This window comes from Canis aureus, chromosome 25 (assembly GCF_053574225.1).
Source record: "Canis aureus isolate CA01 chromosome 25, VMU_Caureus_v.1.0, whole genome shotgun sequence".
Taxonomy (NCBI): Eukaryota; Metazoa; Chordata; class Mammalia; order Carnivora; family Canidae; genus Canis; species Canis aureus.
Window position 1 is genome coordinate 20627965 of NC_135635.1, and position 21659 is coordinate 20649623.

Sequence of the window (21659 nt, forward strand, 5' to 3'; positions counted from 1 at the left end):
ATCACTTACTCCCTATTCTGTTTATTGATCATTGTCAATCCAGGTAGTTAAATGAGAAACCTGGGAGTCCTACCGGATTCCTTTCTTTATAACATCCAAAATACCTTAAGGTAAATAAAATTGGGATAAATGGTAAATACAAGGTTTTCATTCATATTAAAATTAGATGGCAGTCAAAAGTCAAAAAGCTCATACACGGACTTTGGCATTTCTGATAACACTTGCTTGTGAATTTACAAATGATACTGGCTAAAAAAAAAGTTTCACATTAATATGGAATCTCATCATATCTAGCATTTTACTTTGATTCTTCTCTAATAACAGGGTTGCCAACCAAACTTCCAATTTAATCTGTCTCACAATTCTCACTGTGAACATTTATTCAGCTGGCAGACTTTTAGTTGGGATTATGTAATTCCATCCACTGCAATCCATTTGATCAATTGTCTTAGGCTTTTTTTTAATATCATAAAATACCCCTTATCTCAAGATTTCTTAGGGGCACCTGGGTAGCTCAGTCAGTGAAGCTTTTGACTCATGATTTTGATGCAGGTCATGATCTCGGGGTTGTAAGATTGAGCCCTGTGTCAGGCTTCACACTTAGGTGGGAGTCTGCTTGAGATTTTCTCCCTCTCCCTCTGCCCCTCCCCATGCTCACATGCTGTCTCTCTCTCTTGCTAAAATAAGTAAATCTTAAAAAAAATCTTTAGACTTTTACCTAAATATTGGGGTCATGGGCCCCAGTCCTTACCAAGCTGTTTACAGCAGCTGCACAGGGTAGATTCAAGTATAACCTACTCCATGATTTTTGGAAAGGGGGAAAAATTCGTATTAAGCCAAACACTGCCTTCATTTATAGGACATCTTTTCAAAATCCTTCATGAAATTTTTCTTCAGGTTGAAGCCTAGGTCTCTCAACTTGGTATCTTGTGTCTTAGTTTGAATTCTCACAGAAGTAGATCCTGAGACCAGGATTCAGGTACAAGAAGCATATTTGATAGGTGATTCCGGGAACACTAGTAGGGAAGTGGGACGAGACAGGAAAAAGAAGGAAACTAATAAAGGATATGTTCTCCAGCAAGTTGCCACTTTGGAAAATCAATGTTATATCTCAGCGGGGGCACTCTGGGAGAAAATCTAAAAGAGCCTCAGAACTAAGTAATCTGAAGAAAAAGAAAGGATGTTTATTCATAAGTTCCCTTCAGGCAGTGGATGAGGGGCATGCTTACAGGGAGCATTGATTCTCTACGACTTGAGGTCTACCCCTAGTTAACGTAGGCAGAATGGTCTCTAAAGAAGAGAGAAGGTCTAGCAGAGTCATGGAGGTTGGACTTTGGAAACAAGGTGGCAAGCCCTTGAAGTGGTAGGCTCGAAGAGGATAGGTCACAGTATACTGACAGCATCTGCCACACTTGCACAGGGAGCCAAAGGGATTCTGGGTGTACTGCTGTATTACTGATGATCTTCTATTTACTTTTTCATCAGAGACACACAGAGAGAGGGGCATTGACATAGGTAGAGGGAGAAGCAGGCTCCCTATGGGGAGCCTGATGCAGATACTCAACCACTGAGCCACCCCAGTGTCCCACTGATGATCTTATTAAGGTAAGTTTGAGAAACACCCAAAATATTTGGTAGTAGTCATCCATCCTTCATCAGCCCTTGATTTCATAAGTAGAGATACATAAGTAATTTTATCCCTATGTTAGAAGTTTTTTCAAAATTTGAGTCTATAACATTCACATTAGAATTAGGGCATAAATCATGTTTTTACTGTCAATCTTATTTTTTTTTTTGTCAATCCTATTTTAAAAAACTTTTTATTATGGAAAAATCTCAAACGTACAAAATCAGAACAGTGTGATGAAACCCCACTTGAGTGACTCATGGCCAATGTTGAGAAATGGCTTTTCCATAAATTGTAAGCTCAGTTTCAGTTAGCATAAAAGGGCTGCTTTATAGTCTTTTTTTTTTAATTTTTATTTATTTATGATAGTCACAGAGAGAGAGAGAGAGAGAGGCAGAGACACAGGCAGAGGGAGAAGCAGGCTCCATGCACCGGGAGCCTGATGTGGGATTTGATCCCGGGTCTCCAGGATCGCGCCCTGGGCCAAAGGCAGGCGCCAAACCGCTGCGCCACCCAGGGATCCCTAGTCTTTCTTTTAAATTTAAGTGTAATTGAAACAAAACTATGGAGACAAGACATCAGTGGTTGCCAGGAGGAGATGAATAAGCAGAGCACAGTGGATTTTAGTGCAGTGAGAATACTCTGTATATTATAATGATGGATATGTGTCATTATGCACTTGCCTGAACCCATCAGAATGTACACTACCATGAGGGAACCCTAAGGTCAACTGCGGACTCTGGGTGATGATGATAGGTCAGTGTAGGTTCATCCTTGCAACAAATGTACTATTTTGGTGGGAGATGTTAGTATTGGGGGAGGCTTTGCATGTGTGAGGGCAGGGGTAGGTGGGAAATCTGTCCTTCCCTCTCATTTTCATTGTAAACCTAAAACTGTTCTAAAGAATAGTCTTAAAAATTAAAATTTTAAACATAACTGCCATGCTGTGGCAAAAAAGAAAATCACCTTTACTAACTATGAGCTTTCCACATTAATCAGGAGTGGTCTTAAAACATAATCGCATTGGCTATTACTGGGAAGAACATTTAGGAGCAACTATATGCACAATATAATTATTTCGCTTGATACTCTTCCTTGGCTAAAGTAGAATACAAGATGATTTCACGTGTGAGAACCCATCCATGTGGCCAATCAGGGTTCAATTTTGTTGTTACCTTACCCTGGTCAAGCTATCTGTCTACAGGCCATTGTCCTCAAACCAGGCACTGCAAAGAAAGGCCACACTGATTGTTAACACATGCCCTTACCATTCCTTCGGCCAAATTGGCCGTGTGTCTTTGGCTGGCACAGAGCTCTGGAGTATAAAGTGAATTTTTGGTTCAAGTGCTTGAGCAGATTAAAAAGTCTTTTTTGAAAAGATATTTGACTCTGACTGCAGGCATCTGTGTGGCCCAGCTTGACGTGGGTGTGAACATCCGTGTGTGGGCAGGAATACATTCCTACGACAAAAGCCAACCCCCTTGCTGTGTGTCTGCTGCAGAAATCATTGAGAATGGGTCTCTTTCATCAATAACCTTTTGGCATCCAGGAAGCTGCTTTAGTAGGTGGCGTGGCATAGTAGAAAGAATACCGATTTTAAAGCCCTGTTCCTGATTCTGCTACTCTCTCTGTGACTTCAGACAAATTACATAAACTTTTTCTCCTTCAGTTTCCTTGGGTGCAAGATAAGGATGGTTTACATGGGACTGTTATTCAGATTAAATTAGGTATTTATTCAAAGTGATTGGCATATAGATTTTAAATAATCATTGAGTTGCTTGCTGAAGAAGTGAATTTTATTTCATTTTCTTCTCCTTCTGAGCTACAAATAATGGCTTCTATTTATTGAGTGCCTACGAGGAGCCAAGTACTGCATTAGCCACATGTAATCCCTGACTCCCATAAGGTGGTGGTATTATACCCATTGTATCAGTCTGCTAGGGCTGTGCTAACAAAATACACAGGCTGGGCGGCTTAAACAACAGAAATTTATTTTCTCACTGTTCTGGAGGCTAGAAGTCCAAAAGTGTTGGCAGATTTGCCTTCTCTGAGGTCTCTTTGGCTTGTAGATGGCTGACTTCTCACTGTCCCCATGTGACCTCTTTGTGTGTATGCATCCCTTGTGTCTCTTCCCCCCCTTTTTTTTCTTTCCCCTTTTTAAAAAAAAATTATTTATTTTAGAGAGAAAGAACACTCACACGAGTGAGGGGGAGAGGCAGAGGGATTGAGAGAATCCCAAGTCAGCTCCCTACTGAGTGTGGAGCCAGGACCCTGAGATCATGACCTGAGCCGAAATCAAGAGTCAGATATTTAACTGACTGAGCCACCCAGGCTCCCCTCTTCTTATTGAGAAGGCCAGTCATACTGGATTAGGGCCTCATTCTATAACCTCATTTGACCTCAACTACCTCTTAAAAGGCCTTGTCTCTAAATACAGTCACTTTGGGAGTTGGGGCTTCAGTGTGTGAATTTTGGGGAAATATGATTCAGTCCATAACACCCATTTTTCATATATTGAGAAAAATTTGCTTCCAGTTGTACAATTGCTAAGCAGCAGACGTGATATTAAAGCCCTATCGAGGAGCACCTGGGTGGCTCAGTTGGTTAAGTGTCTGCCTTTGGCTCAGGTCATGATCCTGCCCTCCCCACTCCCTGAGTCAGGCTCCATGCTCAGCGTGGAGTCTGGTTCTCCCTCTCCATCTATTCTTCCCCCTGCTCATGCTTACTCTCTTTCAAATAAACAAAGTCATTAAAAAAAAAAGACTATTGAATTCAGAGTCCAGGCCTCTTCTACTCTGTCCTAATCCTGTCCACCAGCATGGCTGTTGTGAGGCAAAGCCTACTATGAGAACTTGGAACCCTGGAGGGACTTAAAAATATGCCAGTTCCTTTAGCTCATCAAAAAATTCAACTATGAATTAGCTTTAATTTACTATTTGAAATGTTTTTCCAATAAGATTATCAATATTTATTTTAAAATATTTATTAAAAAATCCCTCTGCCTCTTCTATAAAATTTTTTAAAAAGATTTTATTTATTCATGAGAGACAGAGAGAGAGAGAGGCAGAGACACAGGCAGAGGGAGAAGCAGGCTCCATGCAGGGAGCCCGACGTGGGACTCGATCCCGGGTCTCCAGGATCACACCCTGGGCTGCAGGCGGTGCTAAACTGCTGCACCACCATGGCTGCCCTCTTCTATAAATTTCTAACTTATAATAAAACCTTTGGAAACCATGTAGAAAGACTAACATTTGATTATTACATCCTTCAAAAATGCTGCTTGGAGTTTCTTTTAACCTAGAACTATACACATGTGTTTTTGCTTATGATTCAATATTTACAAAATACTGTAACAGTACTATGCAGTTCATGGAGGACATCTTTCTTTGTATCTTTGCAAAGGGTTAAAAGACTAGACACAGAAAGTATCATTCTTCTAAGATTATAATCAGTGACTTACTTGGGCTCCTTTATTTAAGAAAAATCCTCCAAGAATGTATTTAAGAAAAATCCTCCAAGAATGTATATATTCAGTGATGTGCTGTCCTAGAATTCCACAAAAGCTGAAATAAAAAATCTAAGGTGACAGAAGAACCTATACAAGGTAGAGTCCAACCATCAATTTGTGACTTGTAGTTACATATTTCAAACCAAATTATAAAATGCATATTTAATAAATGTAGATGTATTCAACAAGACCCAGATTCCTTTGGTTCCCACTACAGAGCCTTTCCAGATTTACTTCTTATGAGAATTATGTTAAAATGATCCCAGTTGTTCACCATCTTAGTTAGTTAGGGCTCCCATAACACAGTATCACAGACACTGTGTGACTCAAACAAACTTGTTTCCTCACAATTCTGGAGGCTGGAATTCTGAGATCAGGATAACTGCATAGTTGAGTACTGGTGAGTGCTCTCATCCTGGCTTGTAGACAGCTACCACTTTACCATGTGAGATAATAAACTCTCTGCTGTCCCTTCTTACAAGGGCACTAATTACATCACGAGGGCCCCACTCTCACGCCTGAAACTCCTTGGGATCAAATCTTTTAAAATGTTTAAATTGCTTCTTGGGTGAAACAAAAAACATTATGGTGTAGATTAATGCACTAGATTCTTAGTTGTTCTTGTTGAGCTGAGGGCAATTATGTGGTCAATTGGGGAAAAAAGACAACAGGAAGTTCACTTATGCCTTCAGTAAATGTCTAAGCATCTGCAATGTCAGGCATTAGAGAAACAATGAAACTCATTCTAGTGTGGGACACAAATACAAAAGATTAATACTGATAAGAGTGCAGCAAAGTGCTCAAGGTTATTATTAAATTCCCTACCAAACCAAAGGTGAGTACCTGGGACTTAACCCAGCAGAAAGGGAAGTGTCAGGGAAGATTTCCTGGAAAGAAGTGTTGCCTGTATTTTAATGGTTCTGGATCTGCCAGTAGGTTGCATTCTCCATTCCTTCCACTGGGCTGTCCTCATGCTGCTGCTGGTATTCTCGTTTTTGGAGATCTAAGGCTGGTAAACCTCCAGAGCCATTTGGGTAGGTACCTGAGTCCTAGGCTTGACAAATTCAATCTTCTCTTTCATAATGGCACTTCTCAATTTAGGGTTAAGCATTTATGATGGTGAGGTAGGTCATCAAACTGCCCTCTTAAATCTTTCATGTTACTGCTGATCGTGCCCTAGAGTCTGTCTTGTTAGGGAACACATCCCTTGAAATGCTTAAGGGTCTCCCAGCTGGTCTTCATGTCTCCTGTGGTGTAAATAGGAGGTCCTAAGTGGGGACCATACTCAGGGTATCTAATTTGGTATTTCATAATCTACTGCAGTGATGGTAATGGTCACTTAGTTCCCGCTGGACCTAATACAACACAGAAACATTCTTCCTTACTATCAGGTTAGGGGGTCTACTAAAAATGCAAAGATGTTCCTAGGGGCATCTATAAGGCTCATTTGTTACTTTTCTAATCTCTAAAGCAATGGCCTTTAAACATTTTTTTTTATCTTGCATGCTATAAAAAATGTAAGCACCTCTCATGTGCATACATTTTATATATCTACTCTTATACAAATATGTATATTTTAAAACACAAAATTAAAAATAGAGGAAAAAAGATGAAAGCAATGTTTTAAGAATAAATTTTATTAATGGTAAAACTTGTTCTTTAAAAATTGTACATCTCATCTTATCTAATGAAGCTATGTAAATATGCTTTATTATTTTTTAAAACCATGTTTTAACACATTGTGAAACAGTGATTTGAAGGTCGGGTTCTAAATCTAACTTGTTTTATTTTCTTTATTATAGCACTTACTACCATCAGCAAAGTTTTTGTTTAGTTCATTGCTTTGGTCCCAGCATATAGAATAGCATTTGGTCCATAGTATGTAGTTAATAAGTATTTATTGAAAAAAAATTCTTTTTGGACACAATATAGTCGTGCATCCCCTCTCTTTACCACATTCAGTGGTCTCATGTCGCTAAAAGTGTGACTAGTTATGCCACAGAAACTGGCGCAGCTACAAGTCAGGCCTTGATTTATTGTTTCGTTTCCTTCCTGATTGTCTACACCTATGAACATGATGGACAAAATACTAATAATGAAGATCAAACTTAAAAGCATAGGTGCTATATAGTAAAAGGCACAAAAATTGAGCAAATAATCCTCATTAAAAACTATCATTTCAATAAAGTCACAAATATTTTAAAAAATGAGTGAAGTTCTGACAGTCTTCATGATTTCACTTTCAACAAAAAGAAAAATGTTAACCAACATTCATCTCAGAACTATGGTCAGAGAGTTGACTGTTAAACGCTGACCAGCACACCACCGTCCCCAGCCCTAGTGGACCTACAAATCTGGCCTCAGCTGCCTCCTATCACCATCTCCCGTATGTAAGATCTAGTCACACTATTCTTTGCCAAGTGCCCCCAAATGCCAAGTTTTTCCTACATCAAGGTACTTACACTTGTCTGTCAGGAATTTCTTCCCAGAGATTTTTACACAGCTGGCTTCTTCTCATCATTCAGGTCTCAGATCAAATGTCACCTTAGAGAGACATTCTCTGAGAATGCTACAGAAACTACCTCTTCCTAGTCCCTGTCCTCATTATTCCATTTTATTGATTTCATTGCACTTTCTACGACCTAAAATATTTATTAATTTACATGTTGACCAGCTGCCTCCCCTCACTGTACTACAGTGTTCACTAGAGCAATGACTTGACTGCCTGTCTCCAGTGTATTCACTGCATTTGGTATGGTGCCTGGTACATAGTAGGTACTCAGTAATTACTCACTAACCAAAACCTACTAAATTAGAGACTACTGTGTCTGGCAATGATATCATGCTTGTCTCTACCAGTCTTACTTAAGTGTAGCAAGTATGCAGGGTTTTCTAAAACCACGATTATGATAGAAGCTATGAGATTCTCCCACCAATGGAATTTCAACACCCATCTTGGGCACTGCTGCCCAGGGCATCTGTTCTCCTCCACTCTCCTTGCCCTTTCCTCCTCTTCTACTCCCAGGTAATCTCATACTCGAGACAAGAGTCTAAAGCAGTGGTTCTCAAAAAGACTAGATTAAGAATCAAATTTGTGAGGTTGCAAAGTTTAGAAGTTTAGTAAGATGGCAAGACAAGGAGTGGAGGGTTAAAATCAAGTTTTACAGAGGAAAACATGGTTACACTGGGCACTAGGCATGCCCCAAGACAAAGACAATAAAATACTAGTACTAAATGTGACCATATGGAAACTCTTCTCTTCCCAGAAGGAAAGACAAATTAATCTGAAAATCTTTTTAATTGTAGTTGATACATAATGTTATGTTAGTTTTAGGTGTATAACATAAGGATTTGACAAGTCTATATGTTATGCTTGCCACAAGTGCAGCTCCCATACAATACTTTAACAATATTATTGACTATATTCTGTGTTGTACATTTTATCCCTATGATTTAGTCATTCCATAACCGAAAGCCTATATTTCCCACTCCCCTGCATCCATTTTGTCCGTCTCCCCTTCCCCACCTTCCTTGTGGCAACTATCAGTTTGTTCTCTATATTGATTGTTTATTCATTTGTTCTAGTTTTTAGATTCCACATACAAGTGAAATCCTATGTGTTTGCCTGTCTGACTCATTTCACTTAGTATAACAACCTCTAGGTCCATCTATATATTTGCAATATTGTGGCAATGTCAAAAATCTCAACCTTTTTATGGCTGAGTAATAGTCTAGTGTGTGGTGTGGGATAGGGTAGCTGGGTGATGGGCATTAAGTACATGTGATGTAATGAGCACTGGGTGTTATATACAACTTATCACTGAACTCAACATAGTGCATTATTAATTTTAGAAGTAAACTGAATGTAAATAAAATTTTTAAAATATTCCTTTGTGTGTGTGTACACCACTTCTTTATCCATTCATCTATTGATGGACATTTGGGTTGCTTCTGTATCTTGGCTATTGTAAATAATGCTGCAATTAACACAGGGGTCATATATTTTTTTCAGATTAGTGTTTTCACTTGGGAAGGGGTGGTAAATATCCAGAAGTGGAATTACTAGATTATACAGTATTTCTAATTTTTTGAGGAACCTCCATATTGTTTTCCAAGTAGCTGCAATTTACATTCTCCCCAAAAGTGCACAAGTCTTTTTTCTCTAAATCTTCTTTTTCTCTAAATCCTCATCAACAGTTGTCTTTTTGATTCTAGCCATTCTAACAGGCATAAGGTGATACTTCACTGTGCTTTTTAAAAATAATTTATTTTTTATTGGTGTTTAATTTGCCAACATACAGAATAACACCCAGTGCTCATCCCGTCAAGTGCCCCCACATGCAGAAGAATGAAACTAGACCACTCTCTTTCACCATACACAAAGATAAACTCAAAGTGGATGAAAGATCTAAATGTGAGACAAGATTCCATCAAAATCCTAGAGGAGAACACAAGCAACACCCTTTTTGAACTCAGCCACAGTAACTTCTTACAAGATACATCCACGAAGGCAAAAGAAACAAAAGCAAAAATGAACTATTGGGACTTCATCAAGATAAGAAGCTTTGGCACAGCAAAGGATACAGTCAACAAGACTAAAAGACAACCTACAGAATGGGAGAAGATACTTGCAAATGACATATCAGATAAAGGGCTAGTTTCCAAGATCTGTAAAGAACTTATTATTAACACCGAAGAAACAAACAATCCAATCATGAAATAGGCAAAAGACACGAACAGAAATCTCACAGAGGAAGACCTAGACATGGCCAACACACACAAGAGAAAATGCTCTGCCTCACTTGCCATCAGGGAAATACAAATCAAAACCACAATGAGATACCACCTCACACCAGTGACAATGGGGAAAATTAACAAGGCGGGAAGCCACAAATGTTGGAGAGGATGCAGAGAAAAGGGAACCCTCTTACACTGTTGGTGGGAATGTGAACTGGTGCAGCCACTCTGGAAAACTGTGTGGAGGTTCCTCAAAGAGTTAAAAATAGACCTGCCCTTCAACCCAGCAATTGCGCTGTTGGGGATTTACCCCAAAGATACAGATGCAATGAAACGCCAGGACACCTGCACCCCGATGTTTCTAGCAGCAATGTCCACAATAGCCAAACTGTGGAAGGAGCCTCGGTGTCCATCGAAAGATGAATGGATAAAGAAGATGTGGTCTATGTATACAATGGAATATTCCTCAGCCATTAGAAATGACAAATACCCACCATTTGCTTCAACTTGGATGGAACTGGAGGGTATTATGCTGAGTGAAGTAAGTCAGTCGGAGAAGGACAAACATTATATGTTCTCATTCACTGTGCTTTTGATTTGCATTTCCCTGATGCTTACTGATGTTGAGCATCTTTTAATATAACTATTGTCCATTTTTAGGTCTTTGGAAAAATGTTTATTCAGATTGTTTTTAAATTGGATTATTTCTTTGTTGCATTGTGTAAGTTATATATTTTGATATTAACCCCATATTGGATAAACCATATGCAAGTATACTCTCATTCACTAGGCTGCCTTTTCATTTTGTTAATGGTTTCCTTCACAAAAATTTTTTTATTTTGTTGTAGTCTAATAGTTTATTTTTGCTTTTGTTTCCCTTGCTTGAGGAGACCTATCTAGAAAAATGTTGCTGAGGCTGATGGCCGAAGGATTACTGCGTATGTTTTCTTCTAGGATTTTTAAAATTTCAGGTCTCATACTTAGGTCTTTAATCCATTTTGAGTTTATGTATGCTGTGAGAAGGTGGTCCAGTTTCCTCAGCACCATTTATTTGAAAGAGTATCTTTTCCCTATTGTACATTCATGCCTCCTTTGTCATAGATTAATTCACTATATAAGTGTGGCTTTATTTCTGGGCTCTCTAGCCTGTTCCATTAATCTGAGTTATCTCTTCCTACTTTTGTGCCAATATCACACTATTTTGATTACTATAGCTTTGTAGTATATCATGAAATTTGATATTATGATACCTCCAGCTTTGTTCTTTCTCAAGATTGTTTTGGCTATTGGGATCTTTTAAGGTTCTATACAAACTAGCATTATTAGTTCTGGTTCTGTGACAATGCTGCTGGTATTTTCACAGGGATTGCACTGAATCTATAAATTGCTTTGGGTGGTATGGACATTTTAACAATATCCATTTGTGTTACCTTCAATTTCTTGTATCAATGTTTTATGGTTTTCAAGGTACAGGTCTTTCATCTCCTTGGTTAAGTTTATTCCTAGGTATTTTAATCTTCTGTGTGCAATTATAAATGAAATTGTTTGCTTAATTCTTCTCTCTGCTATTTTGTTATTAGTGTATAGAAACACAACAAATTTCTGCATATAAATTTTATATCCTGCAACTTTACTAAATTTATCAATTCTAGTAGTCTTTTGGGAAAGTCTTTAGGGTTTTCTACATCCAATATGTCATCTGCAAAAGTGACCATTTTACTTCCTCTTGATCAATTCAAATGCCTTTTATTTCTTTCTTTTTCTTAACTTAATAACTGTGGTTAAGACCCCCAGTATGATATTGAATAAACGTGACAAGAGTGGAACATCCTTGCTTCTGATCTTGGAGGAAAAGCTCTGTTTTTCACCACTGAATCGGGTGCCACCTTTGTGTTTGTTACATATTGACCTTTATTATGTTGAGTTATATACCCTTTAAATTCACTTTGTTGAGAGATTTCCCTATGAATGGACATTGAATTTTGTCAGATGCTTTTTCTGTATCTATTGAGATAATCATGATTTTTACTTTCATTAATCTGATGTATCAAGTTTATTGCTTTGCCAATATTGAACCATCCCTGCATCCCTGGAATAAATCCCACTTGGTGATGCTCAATGATCTTTTTTTTTTTTTTTTATGATAGTCACAGAGAGAGAGAGAGAGAGAGAGAGAGAGAGGCAGAGACATAGGCAGAGGGAGAAGCAGGCTCCATGCACCGGGAGCCTGGCGTGGGATTCGATCCTGGGTCTCCAGGATCGCGCCCTGGGCCAAAGGCAGGCGCCTAACCGCTGCGCCACCCAGGGATCCCTGATCTTTTTAATGTATTGTTGAATGTGGTTTGCTAATATTTTACTGAAGACTTTTACATCTATATTTATTAGAGATGTTGGCCTCTCTATATTTTGGAATGTCTTTATTTTAGTATGAGAGGAATCCTGTATCAAATGAACTGGGAGGCATTCCTTTCTCTTCTATTTTTTGAAACAGTTTGTGGGATAAAGGTATTAACTCTAAATGTTTGATAGAATTTACCTGTAAATCCATCCTGGACTTTAGTTAGGAATTTTTAAGTGACCGATTCCATTTATTACTAGTAACTATTCTGCTTAGATTTTCTATTTCTTCCTGATTCACTTTTGAAAGAGTGTATGTTTCTAGGAATTTATCTATTTCTTCTAGGCTATCTAATTTGTTGGCATATAATTTTACATAGTACTCTCTTATAATCCTTTGTATTTCTGTGGTGTTGGCAATTCTCTCTCAGATTTTATTTGGGTCCCTTTTTGATGAGTTTGGCTAAACACTTATGAATTTTGATTATCTTTTCAAAGAACTAGCTGTTGGTTGTCTCTCTTCTGGGATTTTTAGTCTTTACTACATTATCTCTGCTCTGCTTTTCATTATTTTGTCTACTCACCTTGGGCTTTGTTCTTTTTCTCACTGTTTTAGGTGTAAGATTAGACTGAAATTTTTCTTTTCTTTCTTTTCTTTGAGGTCAGCTTGCATTGTTATAAACTTCCCTTGAACTGCTTTCACTGTGTTCCCCAAATTTTGTACCATTGGGTTTCCATTTTCATTTATCTCCATGTATTTTTTAAAAAGATTTAGAGAGCATGCTTGCATGTGTCCACGTGGTGGGGGAGGGGCAGAGGGAAAAACTCAAGGAGACTCCCCGCTGAGTACAGAGCCCAACACAGGGCTCCATCTCACCACCCTGAGATCATGACCTGAGCCAAAATCAAAAGTCAGAGGCTCAAACAACTGAGCCACCCAGGCACCCCTGTCTCCATGTATTTTATTTCCTCTTTGATTCCTTCATTGATGCATTGTTTAGTAGCATGTTATTTAACCTCCATGTGTTTAAGGATTTTTTTTTCTCATGAATGATTTCTAGTTCTAGTTGGAAAATATGTGTATATAATTTATATCCTCTTAAATTTATTGAGACTTGTTTTGTGGTCTATATGTGATTTATCCTGGAGAATGTTCCACATGCATTTGAAAAGAATGTATACTCTGTTTTTGGATGACATGTTCTGTATGTATCTCTTAAGTTTATCTAGTCTAATGTGTCATTCAAAGGCACTGTTTCCTTATTGATTTTCTTCATGGATAATCTATCCATTGATATAAGTGGGGTGTTAAAGTCCCCTACTATTATTGTATTACTGTCAATTTCTCCCTTTATGTCTGTTAACATTTGCTTTGTGTATTTAGGTACTCCTATGCTGGATGCATAAATATTAATAATTGTTCTATCCTCTTGTTGGATTAATCCTTTTATCATTAAATATTGCCTCTTTTGTCACTCATTATGGTCTTTATGTTAGAGTCCACTTTAAGTATTGCTATCCCATTTTTTTTTTTGCTTTCATTTGCATAGAATTTTTCATCTTTTCACTTTCAGTCTGCATTGGTCTTTAGGTCTGAAGTGAGCCATTTGTAGGCAGATGAGTATTGTTTTTTTTAAATCCATTGAATCACCCTGTGTCCTTGATTGGGACATTTAAATCATTTATTTTTAAAGTACTTATTCATAGGCATGTACTTATTATCATTTTGTTTATTATTTTCTGGTGGTTGCTGTAGTTCTTCTGTTTCTTTCTTCTCTTGCTCCCTTCCCTTACAATTGAGGACTCTTTTTTAGTGTTCTGCTTTAGTTTTCTATTTATTTTTTGTATACCTATTGTAGGTGTTTGGGTTTGTGGTTACCATTAGGCTCATATATAGCATCCTAAGTATATAGCAGTCTATATTAAGTTGATGGTTATTTAAGTTTGAACATATTCTGAAAGATTTTTTTTGTTCTCCTCTACCATATTTTATTTATATGTTGCCATATTTTAAATCTTGTTATTCATAATCTTACTTCTAAGCATGGCCTTTTCTTCAAGAAGTCCCTTCAAATTTCCTCGTAATGCCAGTTTAGTTCTTTATCTCTCTTTCAATTCTTAATGATAACCCTGCCAGGTAGAGTATTCTTTGTTGTAGGTTTTTTCTTTTCAGCACTTTGAATAGATTATGCCACTTCTTTCTGGCTTGCAAAGTTCCTGCTGAAAAATCAGCTGATAGCCTTATGGAGTTTCCCTTGTATGGTACTTATTGCTTCTCTTTTGCTGCTTTCAAATTTTTCTCTTTCTCTTTAATCTTTGACATTTCAATTATGATCTGTCTTGATGCAGACCTTTTTGCTTTCATCTTCTTTGGGGCTCTGTGTGCCTCCTGAGTTGGATATCTGTTTCCTTCCCTGGGATAGAATTGTTCAGTTCTTACATCTTCAAGTAAGTGTTCTGTTCCTTTCTCTCTTTTCCTTCTGGGACTCCTATATTGTGAATATTTGTTTGATGTTGTTGAAGACATCTCTTACTTATCCTCACTTTTTAAAATTCTATTTTCTTATTGCTATTCAACTTGGGTGCTTTCCATTACCCTATCTTCCAGATTGCTTATCCATTCTTTTGCATCTGTTATTGTATTCTGCAAGGTTGATTACTACTCCTTTATATTTTCTATGTCTTTGTTGAAGTTCTCACTGAGTTCTTCTACTTGTCTCTCAAATCTGGTGAAAATCTTTATGATAATTTCTCTAAATCCTTTATCTGGCATATTGCTTATTTCAATTTCATTTAATTCTTTTTCTGAGGTTTTGTCTTGTTCTTTCATTTGGAGCATACTTCTCTGTCTCCCCATTTTACTTAACTTTCTGTGTTTGTTTCTATGAATCAGGCAGAACAGCTATTTCTCCTACATTTGAAGGAATTTGCATGGTGATTCCTGTATAGACTCTGTATCTGAGTACTTTGACTGGCTGGTTGGAACTGTAGCTGGTGGTCAGTGGGGGTCCTAGGGCACTCCATGTTGGGACTACCCTGGTAGGATGGCCAGAGCTGAAGTGGGTATGAGTTGGTGTGCTCTTAGGACTATCTGCATAGAGAGTGTCCTTGCAGGACAGCTGAAGTAGGCACAAGCTAAAGAGGTCCCTGGGTTCTCTACAAAGAAGATACCCTGGCAGCACAGCTGAAATAGAAGTGGGTGCAAGCAAGTGGGTCCTGAGGCTCTCTACACAGAAGGCACCATGGCAGGATAGCTGAAACTGAAGTGTAGGCATGGGCTGGGGTGGTCCCTGGGTATTCTGCACAGAGGGTGCTCTGGCAGGATAGCTGAAGCTGAAGTGGGTGCACATCCAGGTATAGGAGTATTCAGCATAGAGGTTGCTCTGTTGGAGCAAATGGAGCTGAGATGTATATGGGCCAGGTATTTCTAGGGCACTCTGTACAAGGAGACCCTGGTACGGTGGGCTGGAGATGAAAAAGGCATGAGCTGGGGGGGGGGTTGTCTCAGAGCACTCTGCACTGGGGGTGCCCTAGCAAGCCATCTGGAACTGAAGTGATGTGGATCTGGAGTGTTCCAGGGTGCTTTGCTCTTATGTCACCTTCACAAAGCAGCTGGGGCTGTAGTAACCAGGGATATCCTGTTGTGCACTGTTGTGGGGCTGCTGTGGGCAAGCTGTTTGGGGTTCCTTGACACAGAAGGCCAGCTAGGGCATCCAGACCCAGATCTTACCCATATTATTAAGGGGGAGGGTGAATGTAAACTGTGGTGCTCACCAGCCCCTCCGACCTGGAGAGAGTTCTAGTAGCTCCGTGCCATTGGCAGGGTAGTAGGGCTGGTTGCTGTATATTTTAGTTGCCCCTTTAAACTGTGGCTTTTTCATGTGCCCCAGTGCAGACAGATATGTTCACAGTACCACCCTGCCCCATTACAGTTCTCAGTGTTATGGTTTCCCTTTGTTATTGTGCCATTCTGTATGATTTTTTTTTTTTATTGTGCAGAAGCTGTTCAGTCAGCCCTTAGATCTTCAGGAAAAACTGCTCTATAAATAGGTGTAGATTTGGTGTCTGTGGAGGAAGTTGAGTTCAGGGTCTTCCTTTTTATTTTTTTTAAAGATTTTATTTATTTATTCATTTATTCATGATAGTCACAGAGAGAGAGAGAGAGAGAGAGAGGCAGAGACACAGGCAGAGGGAGAAGCAGGCTCCATGCAGGGAGCCTGACGTGGGATTCGATCCTGGGTCTCCAGGATCATGCGCCGGGCCAAAGGCAGGCACTAAACCACTGCGCCACCCAGGGATCCCAGAGTTCAGGGTCTTCCTATGTTGTCTTCTTAGACTGGAACTATCATTCCCTAATTTAGCAATCTTTAAAACACTTTAAAAACCTGATAACTTTAGACTTAATTTATAACTTATATAAAACACCACAGAGGTTTCAGCCATGTTAAGGTAGTTGCATTGGCTGCCATTGTTTTTCTTTCACATGGACTGCTGTATAGATTAGGTTGGGTCTTATGGTTGGATCTACTCAATATGGTATTAGTTCACCTCTAGTCAAATCCTAAGGGTAAAATGTACAAGAGTCTAGGGTCTACATGGAGTATGACTCCTTGGACCATTCACACAGAAGGAATATTCTTGCCCTTGGAAATTAGTGCCACATTATATGGCCATATCAAATATAAGATTAATATGAGATTAATATGACTGACTTGGGAAGAAAAGCAGAGGAAACAGGCACTCTAAGGTAATGACACCACCATCTGCTTGCACACCCTAACAGTTTAGGTGTAATAGTTTTCTAATATTATTATTTATAGCAGCTCCTAACATTTATCTAGTGTTACTATGCTAGGAACCATGGTATACACATCACATGTATTATTAATTCATTTAATCCTAATAACCACCCTAGAGGGAGGTTCTATTATTTTCTTTTTATGGTTGAAAAGAGTGAGACCCAGAAGGATTTAGTAATTTATCTTAAGTCACACAGTTACTCACAAGTTAGGATTCAAACCTGAACAGTTTGGCTCCAGAATCAATGCATTTACTACTTCACAAAGCCATACAAGGCTGTGAATAATTTCATTTTACAGACAGAGAAACTGAAGCTTGGAGGAATTAAGAAACCTGTTCACAATCACAGAGCTAGCAAGTGATAGAACCAAAATTTGATCCCAGTCAGCTGGATTCCACAGCGTCTTCATCACCAGGTCAGCTGTGACTTCAACCCCAGGAGGCCTTACAAGTTACTTTAGACAACTCTAGCCCACTCAGAGCCGAGGGCAAGAGGGCAGCAATTGATGGTTTACAAACAGATCCTCTCTTATGACTGCTGATTCATTCTGCTTATGTTTTTCTTTTTTAAAAAATTTAAACTCAATTAATATATAATAGTTTCAGAGGTACAGTTCAGTGATTCATCAGTCTTATATAATACTCAGTGCTCATTACATCATGTTCCCTCCTTAATGTTCATTCCACTTATGTTTCTTTACAGTATATCAGTAGAGTAGGGGGTTTAGGTTCAAGTGCGAGTTTTACCAATTTCCTTTTCTGCAAGTTACTGAATCTCTAAGTCTCTCTTCCATGATTCTAAATCAGTGGTAATAATAGCATTTTCATGGGGATTAGAATGCTTAGTACAGTCTCTGATCTGGCACAGGTACATGCTTAATAAGTGAGTATTGAGTGATTATCATCTTAGGTGGTTGCCAAAAAAGATTTGACTAAAACTCGTAAATAAAGTGAATCTTGCAGCTCAGTATAAATATTCTTTTAAAGGATGTAAGAATAGAACACTTCTGAAAGAAATTGAGGAAGACACAAAGAGATGGAAAAATATTCCATGCTCATGGATTGGCAGAATTAATATTGTGAAAATGTCAATGTTACCCAGGGCAATATACACGTTTAATGCAATCCCTATCAAAATACCATGGACTTTCTTCAGAGAGTTAGAACAAATTATTTTAAGATTTGTGTGGAATCAGAAAAGACCCCGAATAGCCAGGGGAATTTTAAAAAAGAAAACCATATCTGGGGGCATCACAATGCCAGATTTCAGGTTGTACTACAAAGCTGTGGTCATCAAGACAGTGTGGTACTGGCACAAAAACAGACACATAGATCAGTGGAACAGAATAGAGAACCCAGAAGTGGACCCTGAACTTTATGGTCAACTAATATTCGATAAAGGAGGAAAGACTATCCATTGGAAGAAAGACAGTCTCTTCAATAAATGGTGCTGGGAAAATTGGACATCCACATGCAGAAGAATGAAACTAGACCACTCTCTTTCACCATACACAAAGATAAACTCAAAATGGATGAAAGATCTAAATGTGAGACAAGATTCCATCAAAATCCTAGAGAAGAACACAGGCAACACCCTTTTTGAACTCGGCCACAGTAACTTCTTGCAAGATACATCCACGAAGGCAAAAGAAACAAAAGCAAAAATGAACTATTGGGACTTCATCAAGAGAAGAAGCTTTTGCACAGCAAAGGATACAGTCAACAAAACTAAAAGACAACCTACAGAATGGGAGAAGATATTTGCAAATGACATATCAGATAAAGGGCTAGTTTCCAAGATCTATAAAGAACTTCTTAAACTCAACACCAAAGAAACAAACAATCCAATCATGAAATGGGCAAAAGACATGAAGAGAAATCTCACCGAGGAAGACATAGACATGGCCAACATGCATTTGAGAAAATGCTCTGCATCACTTGCCATCAGGGAAATACAAATCAAAACCACAATGAGATACCACCTCACACCGGTGAGAATGGGGCAAATTAACAAGGCAGGAAACAACAAATGTTGGAGAGGATGCGGAGAAAAGGGAACCCTCTTACACTGTTGGTGGGAATGTGAACTGGTGCAGCCACTCTGGAAAACTGTGTGGAGGTTCCTCAAAGAGTTAAAAATAGACCTGCCCTACGACCCAGCAATTGCACTGTTGGGGATTTACCTCAAAGATACAGATGCAGTGAAACGCCGGGACACCTGCACCCCGATGTTTATAGCAGCAATGGCCAAGATAGCCAAACTGTGGAAGGAGCCTCGGTGTCCAACGAAAGATGAATGGATAAAGAAGATGTGGTTTATGTATACAATGGAATATTCCTCAGCTATTAGAAATGACAAATACCCACCATTTGCTTCAATGTGGATGGAACTGGAGGGTATTATGCTGAGTGAAGTAAGTCAGTCGGAGAAGGACAAACATTATATGTTCTCATTCATTTGGGGAATATAAATAATAGTGAAAGGGAATATAAGGGAAGGGGGAAGAAATGTGTGGGAAATATCAGAAAGGGAGACAGAACGTAAAGACTGCTAACGCTAGGAAACGAACTAGGGGTGGTGGAAGGGGAGGAGGGCGGGGGGTGGGAGTGAATGGGTGACGGGCACTGGGGGTTATTCTGTATGTTAGTAAATTGAACACCAATAAAAAATTAAAAAAAAAATAAAGGATGTAAGAGTAGGGCACCTGGGTGGATCAGTTGATTGAGCATCTGCCTTTAACTCAGGTCGTGATCCCAGGGTCCTGAGATTGAGCCCTGTATCAGGCTCCCTGCTTTTCCTTCTACCTGCCACTCCCCTTGCTTGTGCACTTTCTGTCAAATAAATAGAATCTTTTTTAAAAAAGGATGTGAAAGCAAATCTCACATTAAGATTTGCATAGGAAATCCTATATTTAATAGGTTAATGTGTTCTTAGGCAAAAAAGTGTGAGACATTTTGAAGTCCCCAGAACTTCTCAGTCAAGTAAAATAGATGAGGATTAAATCAATTCAAAATGTAAATCAGACAAATCTAATAAAAGAATCACAAGAAAACAGAACTAGAAATATTTACCAAAGAACCAAAAGAACTGAAACTACACTTGGAACATCTTAGTAAACTTTCACCAAAATTGATCAAATAGACCTAACTTTCATATTTTAAAAGTAATAATGGGATGTCACAACAAAAAATTATTTCAATCTCGTCACACTCTTTTTCCCATTTCAACAGCACCATTAAAATCTTGGGCAATAAAATAAGTATGTAATTACCTGATAAATTTGAAAGCTATTATAAGTCAATCTAAATAAGTCTGGTTAAAAAAACAATCTTATTTCCATAAGTGCTTTTGGCCTCAATTATTTGCCTTAACCATACACTTCATTATTTCTGCATAGAAAGGTCTTAGGACATTAATTTCATTTCTATGCCTTAAATCACTTGACATTTTAAAGTGATGATACCTTTCTTCTTTGAGGTGGATAAACATTCATGTTCTTCTTTGACAGAGATTTTACAACTTTTCATCCGACAAAAAAAGGATCGCCTTGAGCCAGAATACACGTGAGTCCTTCCACTGTGAAAGTTACCATGAACTTGCAAACCAGCTTTTATAGCAGGAGAGGCAAGAGAACAGGTAGAAAAAAATATTTTCATATAGATAAGAAATGTCAGGAGAGACACATTTTAAAATGATTACCTTTTTAAAAAAATAAATTGAAAAAGAAAAATGGTTATTTAAAACAATGACATTGTTGTGCAGTAAACCACAAAATGAAATATATCAAAGAGAGTATTTGCCAATCATATTTGTATAATTTGTAAATACTTGCAATTTATTTTCATTTTTTTCCCCTATGGGTGGAAACAGAGGTAATCTACGTGAAATGAAATTAAAAATTTTTTAGATGAAAAAAACTCACAGTGGTAATCAGTGGTGTAAAGCATAGTTACTTTATATTATAAATAATTGTTTGGCACCAAGCATTTCCAAAGACATATTTTCAGAGAAGATAAAGAATATTTACACTGCCAAAGCCCAATTATACAAGGTCTTTCATATTGAGTAGACCTAACTCATATAAGAAAGAGAATTCTCTCTCAGCATACAGCTAAATAATGGAAACCCCAGCAATCTTTCAGTCCCAAAATGATACTTTCTTATGAAGGTTTTATTAGCATATAAAAAATGGCAAATATGAAGCAATTGCATTCTCCCCAAACCATCTTCATATATTTGTTTTTTTATGTGTGTCCGAATACAGGAATTCTCTACATGGTTATAGTTTTTCGAACTCTGAGGTTAACGATTATAAAGTTTATTAAATCTCCTCTTGATAAAACCATATTCAGGTAATTTTTCAAAATATTGTATAGCTGTGCTTTTATGTAATATATAATTATATAATTATAATATTATATTACATATATTATATAGGCATGCTGAAATGAGCACTTACTTTTGGCATCGATCAGCTTCTCTCTTGGTGAAATATCAGAAGAAGAAAGTTGCTCCTTTACTTTGGCAACATCCTTTGGATGTAAGAAGTCAAATAAACTTCGTCCAGTCAAGCTAGCCTATTTATAAGGTAGATGTTCATTTAAATTCAGTACCATAATTTTTCTACATTTCTTCATATAAACATATGG

At 38.1% G+C, this 21659-nt stretch overlaps 1 protein-coding gene across 6 annotated transcripts in view; it reads right to left on the bottom strand.

The window, feature by feature from the left end:
- BMAL2 (basic helix-loop-helix ARNT like 2) overlaps positions 1-21659 on the bottom strand; it is a 117108-nt gene that overhangs the window by 27309 nt on the left and 68140 nt on the right. For 5 of the 6 annotated variants that reach the window (XR_013364109.1, XM_077870647.1, XM_077870645.1 and 2 more), the window contains 2 exons: positions 21470-21587; positions 20474-20617 (listed from right to left, as the gene is read on the bottom strand). Coding sequence is in view for 5 of the 6 variants with exons in the window: in XM_077870647.1 (XP_077726773.1) it covers positions 20474-20617; positions 21470-21587 (262 nt within the window). In the remaining variant the exon portion in view is untranslated. The remainder of the gene's footprint in view (positions 1-20473; positions 20618-21469; positions 21588-21659) is intronic. The other variant, XM_077870649.1, reaches the window with a different exon arrangement.